Consider the following 17,507-nt stretch of genomic DNA (forward strand, 5'->3'; position numbering starts at 1 on the left):
GTCCGCCCTGTCTCACAGTACGGACATTGCAATTTATTGACCTGGCCACATCTGCAGTCCTCATGCCTCCTTGCAGCATGAATAAGGCACGTTCACGCAGATGAGCAGGGACCCTGGGCATCTTTCTTTTGGTGTTTTTCAGAGACAGTAGAAAGGCCTCTTCAGTGTCCTAAGTTTTCATAACTGTGATCTTAATTGCCTACCGTCCGTAAGCTGTTAGTGTCTTAACGACCATTCCACAGGTGTTTGTTCATTAATTGTTTATGGTTCATTGAACAAGCATGGGAAACAGTGTTTAAACCCTTTAGAATTAAGATCTGTGAAGTTATTTGGATTTTTACGTATTATCTTTGAAAGACAGAAACGTCCCTTTTTCAGGACCCTATGTCATTTATTTATTTATTTAATGAAGCTGCCAGTTGAGGACTTGTGAGGTGTCTGTTTCTCAAACTAGACACTCTAATGTACTTGTCCTCTTGCTCAGTTGTGCACCAGGGCCTCACACTCCTCTTTTTATTCTGGTTAGGGCCAGTTTGCATTGTTCTGTGAAAGGAGTACTACACAGTGTTGTACGAGATCTTCCGTTTCTTGGCAATTTCTCACTAGGAATAACCTTCATTTCTCAGAACAAGAATAGACTGACGAGTTTCAGAAGAAAGTCTTTGTTTCTGGCCATTTTGAGCCTGTCATCGAACCCACAAATGCTGATGCTCCAGATACTCAAGTAGTCTAAAGAAGTCAGGTTTTATTTAATGAGCACAACAGTTTTCAGCTCTGCTAACATAATTGCTAAATAGTTTTCTTATGATCAATTAGACTTTTACATTTATAATCTTGGATTTGCTAACACAACGTGCAATTGGAACACAGGAGTAATGGTTGCTGATAATGGGTCTCTGTACGTCTATGTAGATATTCCATAAAAAAATATTCAGTTTCCAGCTACAATAGTCATTTACAACATTAACAATGTTTACACTGTATTTCTGATCAATTTGATGTTATTTTAATGGACAAAAAATGTGCTTTTGACCCCAAACTTTTGAAAGGTAGTGTAAATATTCATACCCTTTACTCAGTAATTTGTTGAAGCAGCGATTACATCCTCAAGTCTTCTTGGGTATGACGCTACAAGCTTGGCACACCTGTATTTGGAGAGTTTCCCCCATTCTTCTCTACAGATCCTCTCAAGCTCTGTCAGGTTGGAAGGGGAGAGTCACTGCATAGCTATTATCAGATCTTTCCAAAGATGTTCGATCGGGTTCAAGTCTGGGCTCTAGCTGGGCCACTCAAGGACATTCAGAAACTTGTCCCGAAGCCACTCCTGCGTTGTCTTGGCTGTGTGATTAGGGCAATTGTCATGTTGGAAGGTGAAAAATCCCACCAGTCTGAGATCCTGAGCACTCTGGAGCAGGTCTTCATCAAGGATCTCGCTGTACTTTGCTCTGTTCCTCTTTCCCTCGATTCTGACTAGTATCCCAGTTCCTGCTGCTGGAAAACATCCGCACAGCATGATGTTGCCACCACCATGCATCACCGTAGGTGATGCTGGCATTCAGGCCAAAGGCATTCAGGCCAAAGAGTTCAATCTTAGTTTCATCAGACCAGAGAATCTTGATTCTCATGGTCTGAGAGTCCTTTAGGTGGCTTTTGGCAAACTACGAGCGGATCGTCATGTGCATTTTACTGAGGGGTGTCTTCAGTCTGGCCACTACCATAAAGGCCTGATTGGTAAAGTGTTGCAGAGATGGGAGAACCTTCCAGAAGGACAACCATCTCCAAAGAGGAACTCTGGAGCTCTGTCAGAGTAATCATTGGGTACTTGGTCACCTCCTTGACCAAGGCCCTTCTCCCCTGATTACTCAGTTTGGCCAGGCGGCAAACTCTAAGAAGTATTGGTGGTTCTAAACTTCTTCCATTTAAGAATGAGAGGCCACTGTGTTCTTGGGGACCTTCAATGCTGCAGACATTTTTTGGTACCTTTCCCCAGATCTGTGATTTGACATAATCCTGTCTCGTTTTTTCTCTGACATACAATGTCAAATGTGTGACCTCATGTTGACAGGTATGTGCCTTTCCCAATCATGTCCATTCAATTTAATTTACTACAGGTGGACTCCAATCAAGATGTAGAAACATCTCTAGGATGACCAGTGGAAACAGGATGCACCTGAGTTCAACTTCAATATCCCTCTAGTGGTGTGGGGCTATGCTTTGGCAAAGTGGGTGGGGTATATCCTGCCTGTTTGGCACTGTCCGGGGGTGTCCTCGGATGGGGCCACAGTGTCTCCCGACCCCTCCTGTCTCAGCCTCCAGTGTTTTTGCTACAGTAGTTTATTTGTCGGGGGGCTAGGGTCAGTCTGTTATATCTGGAGTATTTCTCCTGTCTTATCCGGTGTCCTGTGTAAATGTAAGTATGCTCTCTCTATCTCTCTAATTCTCCCTTTCTTTCCTTCTATCTTTCTTTCTTTCTCTCAGAGGACCTGAGCCCTAGGACCATGCATCAGCACTACTGGCCTGATGACTCCTTGCTGTCCCCAGTCCACCTGGCTGAGCTGCTGCCCCAGTTTCAACTGTTCTGCCTGTGGCTATGGAACACTGACCTGTTCACCGGACGTCCTGTCCCAGACCTGCTGTTTTCAACTCTCTAGAGACAGCAGAGAGGTAGAGATACTCTGAATAATTGGCTAGGAAAAGCCAACTGACATTTACTCTTGAGGTGCTGACCTGTTGCACCCTCGACAACCACTGTGATTATTATTTGATCCTGCTTGTTATCTATGAACATTTGAACATCTTGGCCATGTTCTGTTATAATCTCCACCCGGCACAGCCAGAAGAGGACTGGCCGCCCCTCATAGCCTGGTTCCTCTCTCAGTTTCTTCCTAGGTTCTGGCCTTTTTTAGGGAGTTTTTCCTAGGCACCTTGCTTCTACAGCTGCATTGCTTGCTGTTTGGGGTTTAAGGCTGGGTTTCTGTACAGCAGGGCTTTATAAGAAGGGCTTTATTAATACATTTGAATGATTGAAATAGATTTTTTAAAATTTATGAGTCTGAATACTTATGTCAATAAGGTATCTGGTTTTATTTTTTAATAAATCTAGCATCTGGTCCTGAGAAATAGGCGGTTTACTTTGGGAACGTTATTTTTCCAAAATTAAAAATAGTTCCCCCTAGTTTCAAGATGTTAAGGGATGGGTAGGGTCAAGAAGTTAAACTACAATGCAGTTTTAATTTAAAAATATATAAAAAATAAAAGTAACAAAAATTGAAAGGCAGCAGTAAAATAACAATAGTGAGGCTATATACGGGGGTACCGGTACAGAGTCAATGTGTGGGGGCACCGGTTAGTTGAGGTAATTGAGGTAATATGTACATGTAGGTAGATTTACTAAAGTGACTATACATGGATAATAACAGAGAGTAGCAGCAGCGTAATTGTCCTGTGATATCATTAAAGATGTAATAATGGAAACATTGTAACTTCAAGAGATTTCACAATATATATGTCAGAGTTACATCTAAATGTTGTAAACTCATATGATTAAATACGAAACGTGATTTTAGCATTCTAAATGAGAATTGTTTTTCATGTAAAGTTTTACCCAGTCAGTAACCACGCCAACGTGAGCACAGACATTATACCAAAAGGATGGAACACCCCCCCCCCCCCCCCCCCCCCCAGAGTGTTTATAAAAGTACTCCTAACAATATTTACATTAAACCAGACATCGTGGACTGGTGGCTATATGGCTGAGTAATGGTTTAAAACTAAAGACAAGTATACGGACAGTAAGCCAGACGTCACAAATGGTTTAAAACCACCAGATCAGAAAGTGTGGAGCTGTGGCTACACGTGTAAAATGTTAGACTCTACCTGACCAGAAAATGGTAAGACCCTCAAACTCAACAGAGAAGAAGACTAGACATGCACCGCCTCCAGCTAAAAATCCAAATTTACAATGAGCGTATTATTCAACTGTATGTACAATAGTTGAATTAATTTGTCTCTCCTTCTCCCGCTCTTTCTTTCCCCACCCCTTCATTGTGTAACCAGCCCTCACATCGCGTTATTCCACTAGGTACTTTTCATTGTATTATGTAGTAATCAATGTATAATCTATCCTGTGTGTGTGTTTATGTAATTCTGTGTGACTATTTAGTTAGTAAATAAATAATTAAGCCAATTTATGTATCGCTGAATCCTCATGTAGACTAGCGTTGGAGCAGATTTAACAGATTACGTTCAGAATGAGACTAATATGAGGTAATACTTATTATCAATTGACTGCTGATACTGAGATATTCTGATCTTTTAATTTAGGAAATGATGACTCATAAAACAAACTTTTCCCGTGGTACCCCAGGTTACTACTGAGTAAAATGTTACATGATTCATTTAACCACGTAGTAAATACAATCCGTAAAACACTAAATAAGAATAGTGTTCATGGGAGGACACCACGGAAGAAGCCACTGCTGTCCAAAAAAACATTGCTGCATGTCTGAAGTTTGCAAAAGTGCACCTGGATGTTTCACAGCGCTACTGGCAAAGTATTCTGTGGACAGGTGAGTTATTTGGAAGGAACACACAACACCATGTGTAGAGAAAAAAAAGGCACAGCACTCCAGCATCAAAACTTCATCTCAACTGTAAACTATGGTGGAGGGAGCATCATGGTTTTGGGCTGCTATGCTGCCTCAGGGCCTGGACAGCTTGCTATCATCGACGGAAAAATGAATTCCCAAGTTTATCAAGACATATTGCAGGACAATGTTAGGCTATCTATCCGCCAATTGAAGCTCAACAGAAGTTGGGTGATGCAACAGGACAATGACACATTAGTAAATCAACAACAGAATGGCTTCAACAGAAGAAAATACAGCTTCTGGAGAAAGTCAGAGTCCAGAGTCCTGACCTCAACCTGATTGAGATGCTGTGACAGACCTCAAGAGAGCAGTTCACACCAGACATCCCAAGAATATTGCTGAACTGAAACAGTTTTGTAAAGAGGAATAGTCCAAAATTCCTCCTGACCGTTGTGCAGGTCTGCTCCGCAACTACAGAAATCATTTGATTGAGGTTATTGCTGCCAATGGAGGGTCAACAAGTTATTATATCCAAGGATTCACATTATTTGCCCACCCTGCACTGTGAAGGTTTAAACGGTGTGTTCAACAAAGACATGAAAACCTATAATTGTTTGTGTGTTATTAGTTAAAGCAGACTGTGTTTGGCTATTGTTGTGACCTAGATAAAGTTCAGGTAAAAAATTGTATGACCAATTTATGCAGAAATCCAGGTATTTCCAAAGGGTTCACATACTTTTTCTTGCGACGCTAGGTGTTCCCTTTGTCCAGGTGTGAAAGGGGAGTGTGGAGTGAAATAGAGATTGCATCATCTGTGGATCTGTTGGGGTGGTATGCAAATTGGAGTGGGTCTAGGGTTTCTGGGATAATGGCTTTGATGTGAGCCATGACCTGCCTTTCAAAGCACTTCATGGCTACAGATGTGAGTTCTACGGGTCGGTAGTGATTTAGGCAGGTTACCTTAGTCCCTGTGCCAAAGAACACTAAGGTGGTCTGCTCAAAACATGTTGGTATTACAGACTCAGACAAGGAGAGGTTGAAAATGTCAGCGAAGACACTTGCCAGTTGGTCAGAGCATGCTCGGTGTACACGTCATGGTAACCTGTCTGCGGCCTTGTGAATGTTGACCTGTTTAAAGGTCTTCCTCACATCGGTTGCGGAAAGCGTGATCACACAGTTGTCCAGAACAGCTGATGCTGTCATGCATGTTTCAGTGTTACTTGCTTTGAATCAAGTATTGAAGTAATGTCGCCACTCTGGTAGGCTCATGTCACTGGGCAGCTCTTGGCTGTGCTTCCCTTTGTAGTCCATAATGGTTTGCAAGCCCTGCCACATCCGTCAAGCGTCGGAGCCGGTGTAGTAGAATTCAATCTTAGTCCTGTATTGACGCTTTGTCTGTTTGATGGTTCGTCAGAGGGCATAGCAGGATTTCTTACAAGCTTCCAGGTTAGAGTCCCGCTCCTTGAAAGCGGCAGCTCTACCCTTTAGCTCGGTGTGAATGTTGCCTGCAATCTGTGGCTTCTGGTTGGTGTATGTACATACAGTCACTGTGGGGACAGCGTCATCAATGCACGTATTGATGAAGCCAGTGACTGATGTGGTCTACTCCTCAATGCCATCAGAAGAATTCCGGCAACATATTCCAGTCTGTGCTAGCAAAACAGTCCTGTAGCTTAGTATCTGTTTCATCTGACCACTTTATTATTGACAGAGTCACTGGTGCTTCCTGCTTTGATTTTAGCTTGTAAGCAGAAATCAGGAGGACAGAATTATGGTCAGATTTGCCAGATGGAGGGCGAGGGAGAGATTTGAACGCGTCTCTGTGTGTGGAGTGAAGGTGGTCTAGAATGTTCCGTCTGCTTGCACATTTAACATGCTGGTAGAAATGAGGTAAAACAGATTTAAGTTTCCCTGCATTAAAGTCCCCGGCCACTAGGAGCGCCGCCTCTGGATGAGCGTTTTCCTTATGGCCGTATACAACTCATTGAGTGCGGTCTTAGTGCCAGCATTGGTTTATGTTGATAAATAGACAGCTACGAACAATACAGATAAACTCTCTAGGTAGATAGTGTGGTCTATGGCTTATCATGAGATACTCTACCTCAGGCGAGAAAAACCTCAATACTTCCTTAGAAATCGTGCACCAGCTGTTGTTTGCATATATACAGTGGGGCAAAAAAGTATTTAGTCAGCCACCAATTGTGCAAGTTCTCCCACTTAAAAAGATGAGAGAGGCCTGTAATTTTCATCATAGGTACACTTCAACTATGACAGACAAAAAAAAATCACATTTATTTGCAAATTATGGTGGAAAATAAGTATTTGGTCAATAACAAAAGTGTATCTCAATACTTTGTTATTAAATACCCTTTGTTGGCAATGACAGAGGTCAAACGTTTTCTGTAAGTCTTCACAAGGTTTTCACATACTGTTGCTGTTATTTTGGCCCACCCCTCCATGCAGATCTCCTCTAGAGCAGTGATGTTTTGGGGCTGTTGCTGGGCAACACGGACTTTCAACTCCCTCCAATGACTTTCTATGGGTTTGAGATCTGGAGACTGGCTAGGCCACTTCAGGACCTTGAAATGCTTCTTACGAAGCCACTCCTTCGTTGCCTTGGGCGGTGTGTTTGGGATCATTGTCATGCTGAAAGACCCAGCCACGTTTCATCTTCAATGCCCTTGCTGATGGAAGGAGGTTTTCACTCAAAATCTCACGATACATGGCCCTATTCATTCTTTCCTTTACATGGATCAGTCGTCCTGGTCCCTTTGCAGAAAAACAGCCCCAAAGCATGATGTTTCCACCCCCATGCTTCACAGTAGGTATGGTGTTCTTTGAATGCAACTCAGAATTATTTGTCCTCCAAACACGACGAATTGAGTTTTTACCAAAAAGTTATATTTTGGTTTCATCTGACCATATGACATTCTCCCAATCTTCTTCTGGATCATCCAAATGCTCTCTAGCAAACTTCAGAAGGGCCTGGACATGTACTGGCTTAAGCAGGGGGACACGTCTGGCACTGCAGAATTTGAGTCCCTGGCGGCGTAGTGTGTTACTGATGGTAGGCTTTGTTACTTTGGTCCCAGCTCTCTGCAGGTCATTCACTAGGAACCCCGTGCTGTTCTGGGATTTTTGCCCCAGATCGAGGGAGATTATCAGTGGTCTTGTATGTCTTCCATTTCCTAATAATTGCTCCCACAGTTGATTTCTTAAAACCAAGCTGCTTACCTATTGCAGATTCAGTCTTCCCAGCCTGGTGCAGGTCTACAATTTTGTTTCTGGTGTCCTTTGACAGCTCTTTGGCCTTGGCCATAGTGGAGTTTGGAGTGTGACTGTTTGAGGTTGTGGACAGATGTCTTTTATACTGATAACAAGTTCAAACAGGTGCCATTAATACAGGTAACGAGTGGAGGGCAGATGAGCCTCTTAAAGAAGAAGTTACAGGTCTGTGAGAGCCAGAAATCTTGCTTGTTTGTAGGTGACCAAATACTTATTTTCCACTATAATTTTCAAATGAATTCATTAAAAATCCTACAATGTGATTTTCTGGATTTTTTTCTTCTCATTTTGTCTGTCATAGTTGAAGTGTACATATGATGAAAATTACAGACCTCTTTCATCTTTTTAAGTGGGAGAACTTGCACAATTGGTGGCTGACTAAATAATGTTTTGCCCCACTGTACATAGGTTGCCACCCCTTGTCTTACCGGAGGCTGCTGTTCTATCCTGTCGATACAGTGTCTAACATATTATTCATGTCTGTCACACCCTGATCTGTTTCACCTGTCTTTGTGATTGTCTCCACACCCTTCCAGGTGTCGCCTGTCTGCCCCATGTGTATTTATACCTGTGTTTTCTGTCTGTCTGTGCCAGTTCGTCTTGTTTGTCAAGTCAACCAGTGGTTCGTATCAGCTCCTGCTTTTCCCCAGTCTCTCTTTTCTCGCCCTCCTGGTTTTGACCCTTGCCTGTCCTGACTCCGAGCCTGCCTGCCTGACCACTCTGCCTGACCCTGAGCCTGCCACCGACCTGTACCTTTGTCCCTGTTCGAGAATTTCCAGTCATCTGGTGATTTTCAGTACCTATACTGTTCTCTTGGAAGTAGAAAGAAGGATCGATATAAGTTTAAATATTAGATGTGTAAAAAACACAACGTAAGCAGAATCCGTGTGGATGAGGCAAGGCAGACCAACAAAACGTGACTGGTCTGGGCCATATCTGATTTTGTGACGGCTACTGGACTTGCACATGGGATAATCATACATAGACAACATAGGCATGAACTTGTGAAGACCTTTGGAAAGGAACATTAGCTAATCAGTTATAGGCACCAGAAGGAGTGTGCATGTTACGCCACCAATATAATTTTGCCCCAATGTCTGAGCCAATAAGAGAATGGAAACTAAGCAAGACAACACGATTCATAAAGTGGAGTGATGATGTTATGTAAGGGTAAGACTGTATAAAAGCCAAGTACTTAGATTGGAGAGTCAGTTCTTCCATGGAATTGCTCGGTTTTGTTACTGTTTGTAATAAAAGTATATTTGAATTCACAAGCTCCGGTATCTGAGAAATATTTGATTCAATATTTCGACGACACCCCCGCTGGATTTTTGACCTCTGCTTACCCTGAGCCTGCCTGCCGTCCGGTACCGTTGCCTCACCTCTGGTTTCCTGTCAACTGACTGCCTTGACTTGTCTATTGCCTGCCCCTGTTGGATCATTAAAACTATTGTTTATTCAATGTGGTCTGCCTTCATGCCTGATAATGTCGTCGTTCAGCCATGACTCGATGAAACATAAGATATTACAGTTTTAATGGTAGGAAATAAGTGCTTGTAGTTCGTCGACCTTATTATCCAGCGATTGTACGTTGGCCAATAGTACCGATGGCAAAGGCAGATTAGCCAGTTGTCGCCGGATCTTCACAAGGCACTCCGATCTCCATCTGCGACACCTCTTTCTCCTGCGAATGATGGGGATGAGGGCCTGTTCGGGTGTCTGGAGTAAATCCCTTTTGTCTCACTCATTAAAGAAAAATTATTTGTCCAATTCAAGGTGAGTAATCGTCCAGAAGCTCTTTTCGTAAGAGACAATAGCACCAACATTATATACAAAATAAGTTACAAACAATGTGAATGATCTAACAAAATAGCACGGTTGGTTAAGAGCCCATTAAACAGCAGCCATCCCCTCCGGCGCCATTCCGAGTGGCCCCCGGGGGGGATGGCTGGCTAGAGAGAAGGTTCTTGTCTTTTTCCATGGTTATACCAACTAGGCTCGTAATTTAACAATTTTATTTATTTTTACAGATGGCATAAATGTTACAATTACTGGGAATATTTTTTGTTGTCTTTAAGCCATTCATTACAAATATAAAAAAAATGTATCAACTAAACCTGTGATCACAGCATCGAAGGGAAAGTATATCCAGGAATGCCTTGAAAGATTTAAGGAAGTTATATTTTAAGACTTCATAGGTTTATAATACGGTCAATTTAATGTGCATTGGGTTTACTAGCATGATGGGCATGACAGAGGAACATTATTCTCTCCATCCTTCAAAAGTAGACCCTGACTCTCTGTTGACCTATCACTTCAAATCCAAAGAGATTCCATAAAGCTTTCTGCATGGCGTCTGTAACCAAAGTCCTTTAATATTTAATGTCATACGGGTTGCAGCTAAGAGCTCCTTGGTGAATACAGAGAGAGAGAGATAGAGAGAGGCGTGCCAGGTCAGATCGAGTCATGTTCAACTCCACTCCGCTTGAATCTCTCCAGCATTGTTTGTTGTTTATTTATCCATTTTCATCAGCATGACTCTTTATGTAACTGCAGAAAGGGGACATCATTATATTTTGCAGAGAAGGGACTCAAAAGCGGAAACACCGTATCAGACAGATAATTTGCGATTTATTTATTCACTGCGCTACACTATACTAGCCATGGTCAGACATACAGTACATGAACCGATCAGTACATTAATTTCCCTATAGGCCAAAAGGTTTCAAAAATTTGCCAAAAACTAGAAGATGTATTATTCTGGATAAATAACATCACGGTATCTTAATTTTGAGATGGATGATTGCAGCCTACAGTTTAAACAGTTTCTTAACAGGTTGTATTTTCCAAGAACGGTCAAGTGTGTTGCTGCAACCAGTCTTCAGACTCATCTACTCCTCATCTGTCCATTAGTCCTTCCTTCTCCTAAGTGAAGACTCTCCTCGGTAGCCCTGGTGTGATGCTAACTCACACATGAGCCATCTCTGTGCTGCTTATGGATCTGTGAAGCAGCATGTACCAAGACAGAGGGTAGAGAGAAGGAGGACAACAGAGTTAGAATTAGAAGGAAGATGAGTGTTGTAAAGCAAGCCAAATGAAGACACATCAAAAATAAGCCAGAGGAATGTCGTTTATCCCTAGTTTTTCTGCTATAGGAAACTGCCATGGCCATATTAATGGTCGTAAACTGAGTTGATGAATTGTTTTGCTAAAGGGAGCATTGAAGTGAGAGCTGGTCTGAGTGTGGTGGGATTGACAATGCCATTGTAATTCTCTCATGTAGTGATACATTTACTGAGATGACTCTCGAGCAAATATTAAGTTGAGAGAAAGAGCAAGCTCGTCAATGCTTTGCGTACGTCAGACATTATCGAGGTGATTTTTCCCATGGCCCTCTGCCCACCCACACGTGTTGACAACTTTGTGTGTTGTGTGTGTGTTGTGTTGTGTGTGTCAAGTTTAAATAACCCTCATTGTCAGGCCGCGTAGTTATAATTCCACAGTGTCATCCTACCTTTGGTTCCTGTTTGTACAAAGCTATTATTTACACTTGAAGGTCAGATCCTGCAGAACAGCATGGAAGTTAATTAAGTCGAAGGGTTTGACAGTTCTCAAAAAACCGCACACTTCTCAACTTAATTGCTTTTTGACAGCTCTGCAGAGTTTGCAGAATATATAAATGTAATTTATGGCCCGGTCGCGCCATCCGAAGGCCAATAGAAAGCGCACAGGTACCAACAGTGGCTGCCAGTAAATTTGCTTCCGAGTGGATAATGACTTGCCACTGAGGGAGTGAAGTTGTGCTGTGTATTTCAACTGCGGATGTACAGTTAGCAGAAACAGTCTCAGTAGGTTACACTGTAACAAGCCTACATTTACCAAGGGAGCAATGACAATTAAACTGAGCTAGCTTTGCATGTGATTAACACCAAGGTCTCCCCGTGGCGTACAGTATCTCACTGTGGAGAACAGTCAAGTTATCACACACAGTCCTGGATGATCAGGCTCAGCTTTTGGCTGGTTACCCTTATGCTGTATATTTGTCTTAATATCTAACACCTTCACTAGGCCTTATACGGACTACATTAACATCATACATGAAGGAAATGGGATCAGAATGAGCCTGTTAGATTCTAGCCACTATTATGTGTAGCTGACGCAGTGGGAGAATTGAAGCATGCTGTGTAAAGACTGAAAGTAGCAGAAGTGATGCCACTGGTTTTACCTGGTACTCATTGGGCCAGAAGGTGCTGACAGCCAGCTCCACTTGGTGCCACTGTGGTCCGTGGGACCCCGACGTGTTCCATACTGGGCTACCCAGCGGGCCGCCGTTGACCCGAACGTAAGCTCGCAGTGCCCCTGGACTGTGGCCATCGCGGCTGTACAGGAAGTAGCTGAACTGGACGCAGTGTGTGTCGTTTTCACTCAGCGTCTGCAGCAGGAGTTGGGCGCGATGACCTGCAGCATGCTGGGAAGAGTTCACCAGCATATATGAACCTGGAGGGAGGAAAGAGAAACAAGGGTAATGTCACACGAGGGTCAGAGATAATGCATATGACCCCAAACTCAGCGATGAGCAAAATGTCTGTTTTTGCATTTGTGTTTCGCCATTGGGGGGTGCATGAACTGATTAACCTGACTCATCCTTCAAGTTCCCTTTGGGTAATGATACAGTGTTCTGAAATGTAATTGTAAGTAAGTTATTCTGAATGTGTTTACAAGTACTGAATCATTCATTTTGGCCAAAGAACTTAACTAGAGTAGGAGTGCATTTTTCAACCCATTTTAGAAAGGAATCATTCAAATTTCTGCAGAGGATAGAATAGAAGCACTAAAGATCTAAATGACATATCCCTCCTAAGAGAGTAACCTCTCTTCAGATGCTAGCCTCACTGACAACGTTTACATGCCCACCAATATCCCATTATTATTCGGGATAGTCAAAATGTTTGTTTTTGAGTTGACACATATAAACATCATATCCCATTTGCAATAAACTGAAAAGCTTGTATCATGGTTATGGGAAACTTGAATAAGATGCCTGACATATGCTGATCTTAGAAAGGATACTGTGGCATGTAAACATCTTATCCAATTTATTGTTGTTTTTTGCAGGCTAAGTTTTGCATATAATGGGTGTTGTGTCATCATGTTTTCATCTGATTGTCAAACAAATCACTTTTAAAAAAGTAGTCTAACTGCCCAGTTCGATCCACCATAATTAAATATTAACTTATTTTGCTGATACTCTGTACTGGACCGTATAGCCTACTGGCTACTTTCACCAGTAATTTAGAAAACTTTCTGCTTAGCGTTTCTGACATTTGGTAAGCCAAATTATAACTGATGACATTTGGTAAACCATATGATAATTTCCGACATTTGGTAGGCCATTTGTTTGTCAACTATAGTTAGATACTAGCAGCTTCTCTTCTGTCATAACTTGTTGCCCCAGAATTCTAAGTGAAGTGGATCTATATAGTCACTTTAATGACTCTACCTACATGTACATATTACCTCAACTAACCAGTGCCCCCACACATTGACTCTGTACCGGTACCCCCCTGTATATAGTCTCGCTCTTGGAGACTCTACCTACATGTACATATTACCTCAACTAACCAGTGCCCCCACACATTGACTCTGTACCGGTACCCCCCTGTATATAGTCTCGCTCTTGGAGAAAAAGCAATAACTTCCAAACAGCGGAAAGTGGTCCTGTGCAAAATGTCCAAATTTCACCAATTTGACCAGTTTTAAGAAAATGAAAAGCTGAAAAAACTATGAAACAGGAATATGATGGGTGCATATTTTATGTGGTTGAAATACTGTCTGCTTGCATAACAGTGTCAATGATAAGACACACAAATTCACATTTTGTCAAGAGATGCTGAAAGAAAGAAATCTTATTTCTGTTCCCAAGACAAAATTACATTTTTGTATCATTTTACTGCAAGAAATGCATAATTCTGCAGGAGTTAATATAATATTACGCTAAATGTGAGAGGATATAGGCCGACAGTCATTGTCCATATTTCTGTTACTATTTAATTTGATTTATTTATTTTTATATTACCTTTATTTAATTAGGCAAGTCCGATAAGAACAAATTCTTATTTTCAATAACGGCCTAGGAACAGTGGGTTAACTGCCTTTGTCACGCCCTGACCTGAGTATTCTTTGCTTTCTTCATATATTTTGGTTAGGTCAGGGTGTGACGAGGGTGGTATGTGTGTTTTTGTCTCATCTAGGGGTTTTGTACTGTCTAGGGGTTTTGTAGGTTTATGGGGTTGTTCACCATCTAGGTGTTTATGTAGGTCTATGGTTGCCTAGATTGGTTCTCAATTAGAGGCAGGTGTTTATCCTTGTCTCTGATTGGGAACCATATTTAGGCAGCCATCTGCTTTGGGTATTTGGTGGGTTTTTGTCTATGTCTAGTTGCCTGTGTCTGCACTGTTGATATATAGCGTTTTGTAAGTTTGTTTTAGTGTTCTTTCTTCATTAAATATAGAACATGTATTCATATCACGCTGCACCTTGGTCTCCTCAATACGACGATCGTGACAGCCTTGTTCAGAGGCATGCACGACTGTGTGGCAGGCATTTAATCAGCCTGCTATGGCTATTTGAAACAAAGGGACGAGTACTCTAGTAGGCTGGATATTTACAGCAACAAGGTGAGGCTGAGGTTGGTGAGGGTAATCACTGATGAAACATGAGTCCACTAAGACCCAGAACTCAAACCCCAAAGCCCCTTGTAATTAGGACAACACAACCTCCTCCCCAATCGCCTAGCATCTGTCCTCTATCAAGTCTGTCCCCACAAACGTGACTAAAACAACAATGCCAGGAGATACTGTATACCAACATAATCAAGTTTGTCTTCTTTGCACTCCAAGGTCTCTGTTTTTCCATTCAGAAATGTACAGTTGTACAATTCCTGACATTTAATCCTACTAAGAATGACCTGTCTTAGGTCAGTCAGGATCACCACTTAATTTTAAGAATGTGAAATGTCAAAATAATAGTACAGAGAATTATTTATTTCAGCTTTTATTTATTTCATCACATTCCCAGTGAATCAGAAGTTTACATGCACTCAATTAGTAATTGGTAGCATTGCCTTTAAATTGTTTAACCTCTTGATCCTACTTGAGACGCAGACGTCTCAAGTAGGCACCTGGAAATGCAAATGCGCTACGCTAAATGCTAAATGTACTCGTTAAAACTCAAACGTTCATTAAAATACACATGCAGGGTATTGAATTAAAGCTACACTCGTTGTGAATCTAGCCAACAAGTCAGATTTTTAAAATGCTTTTCGGCGAAAGCATGAGAAGCTATTATCTGATAGCATGCAACACCCCAAAATGCCTGAAGGCGACGTAAACAAAAGAATTAGCGTAGCCGGCTCTACACAAAAACGCAGAAATAAAATATAAAACATTCATTACCTTTGACGAGCATCTTTCTTGGCACTCCTATATGCCCCGATAAACTTTCACAAAACACTTCGAAATACTTTTGTAATCCAACTTTAGGTATTAGTAAACGTTTATAATCTATCAAAATGATCACGGGGCGATGTGTATTCAATAGCTCCACGTCTTGAAATCATGGTCGGAAAACTCTCCTCCAAAACATCCTGTCGGAGACCGGAAGAAATGGAATCCCTCTCCTTTGTTTTCCCAAGAAATAATTATCAGGAAAATGACGACAATGGCGACATCGTGTGGACGCTGTAAGAATTGCATGCGTGTCCATGTTTAATTTGGTGTCCTTTAAACAATACATGCAAGTGGCGCATGGATATTATTTTCAGCTTTCAGTGACGTCCCCAGTTTTTCTTGCGCTTTTCGATGAAACACACGCTCTGTTATAGTCACAGCCGTGATTTAACCAGTTTTAGAAACTTCAGAGTGTTTTCTATCCACACATACTAATCATATGCATATACTATATTCCTGGTATGAGTAGCAGGACGCTGAAATGTTGCGCGATTTTTAACAGAATGTTCAAAAAAGTAGGGGGTAAGCTTAAGAGGTTTTAACTTGGGTCAAACGTTTCGGGTAGACTTCCACAAGCTTCCCACAATAAGTTGGGTGAATTTTGGCCCATTCCTCCTGACAGAGATGGTGTAACTGAGTCAGGTTTGTAAGGCCTCCTTGCTCGCACACACTTTTTCAGTTCTGCCAACAAATGTTCTATAGGATTGAGGTCAGGGCTTTGTGATGGCCACTCCAATACATTGACTTTCTTGTCCTTAAGACATTTTGACACAACTTTGAAAGTATGCTTGGGGTCATTGTTCATTTAGAAGACCCTTTTGTGACCAAGCTTTAACTTGACTGATGTGTTGAGGTGTTGCTTCAATATATCCCCAAAAAATTTGTGCCTCATGATGCCATCTATTTTGTGAAGTGCACCAGTCCCTCCTGCAGCAAAGCACCCCCACAACATGATGCTGCCACCACCATGCTTCACGGTTGGGATGGTGTTCTTTGGCTTGCAAGCATCCCCCTTTTTCCAAACATAACCATGGTCATTATGGCCAAACAGTTCTATTTTTGTTTCATCAAACCAGAGGACATTTCTCCAAAAAGTATGATCTTTGTCCACATGTACAGTTGCAAACCATAGTCTGGCTTTTTTATGGCGGTTTTGGAGCAGTGGCTTCTTCCTTGCTGAGCGTCCTTTCAGGTTATGTCGATATAGGACTCTTTTTACTGTAGATATAGACACTTTGTACCTGTTTCCTCCAGCATCTTCACAAGGTCCTTTGCTGTTGTTCTGGGATTGATTTGCGGTTTTCGCACAAAAGTACGTTCATCTCTAGGAGACAGAATGCGTCTCCTTCCTGAGTGTTATGACAGCTGCGTGGTCCCATGGTCTTTACACTTGCGTACTATTGTTTGTACAGATAAATGTGGTACCTTCAGGCATTTGGAAATTGCTCCCAAGGATGAACCAGACTTGTGGAGGTCAACAATCTTTCTTCAGAGTTCTTGGCTGATTTCTTTTGATTTTCCCATGATGTCAAGCAAAGAGGCACTTATTTTGAATGTAGGCCTTGAAATACATCCACAGGTACACCTCAAATTGACTGAAATTATGTCAATTAGCCTATCAGAAGCTTCTAAAGCCATGACATCATTTTATGGAATTTTCCAAGCTGTTAAAAGGCATAGTCAATTTAGTGTATGTAAACTTCTAACCCACTGGAATTGTGATACAGTGAGTTATAAGTGAGATAAACTGTATATAAACAATTGTTGGAAAAGGTACTTGTGTCATGCACAAGGTAGATGTCCTAACCACCAAGAAATGTGTGGGGTAGTTGAAAAACGAGTTTTAATGACTCCAACCTAAGTGTATGTAAACTTCCGACTTCGACTGTCTGTACCCCCTCAGCATTTCCCATCTACCCTCCCCTCAGTCTATGTTCCATGTCATAATTGTGAGAACTCTAATGCAATGATCAAGGGTAATTTATTCCCCCCCCCCCTCATACGGGGAGAAAATGTATATCAGGGGTAACATTTTCTGTTAAACAAAATTTGTGGTCTATTTACTGAAATGCCCATGTGGCTATTATTATGTTGGAAAGTCTAAGAGAGAATTCCAAGTCCGTAT

At 41.8% G+C, this 17,507-nt stretch overlaps 1 protein-coding gene across 4 annotated transcripts in view; it reads right to left on the minus strand.

Moving 5' to 3' along the window:
• LOC110490335 (receptor-type tyrosine-protein phosphatase U) overlaps positions 1–17,507 on the minus strand; it is a 322,183-nt gene that overhangs the window by 180,065 nt on the left and 124,611 nt on the right. For all 4 annotated transcript variants that reach the window (XM_021563683.3, XM_021563669.3, XM_090200408.1 and 1 more), the window contains exon 3: positions 12,100–12,371. In XM_021563683.3, the coding sequence (XP_021419358.3) occupies positions 12,100–12,371 (272 nt within the window). The remainder of the gene's footprint in view (positions 1–12,099; positions 12,372–17,507) is intronic.

Source organism: Oncorhynchus mykiss, chromosome 2 (assembly GCF_057628025.1).
Source record: "Oncorhynchus mykiss isolate SJ-2025 chromosome 2, ASM5762802v1, whole genome shotgun sequence".
Taxonomy (NCBI): domain Eukaryota; kingdom Metazoa; phylum Chordata; class Actinopteri; order Salmoniformes; family Salmonidae; genus Oncorhynchus; species Oncorhynchus mykiss.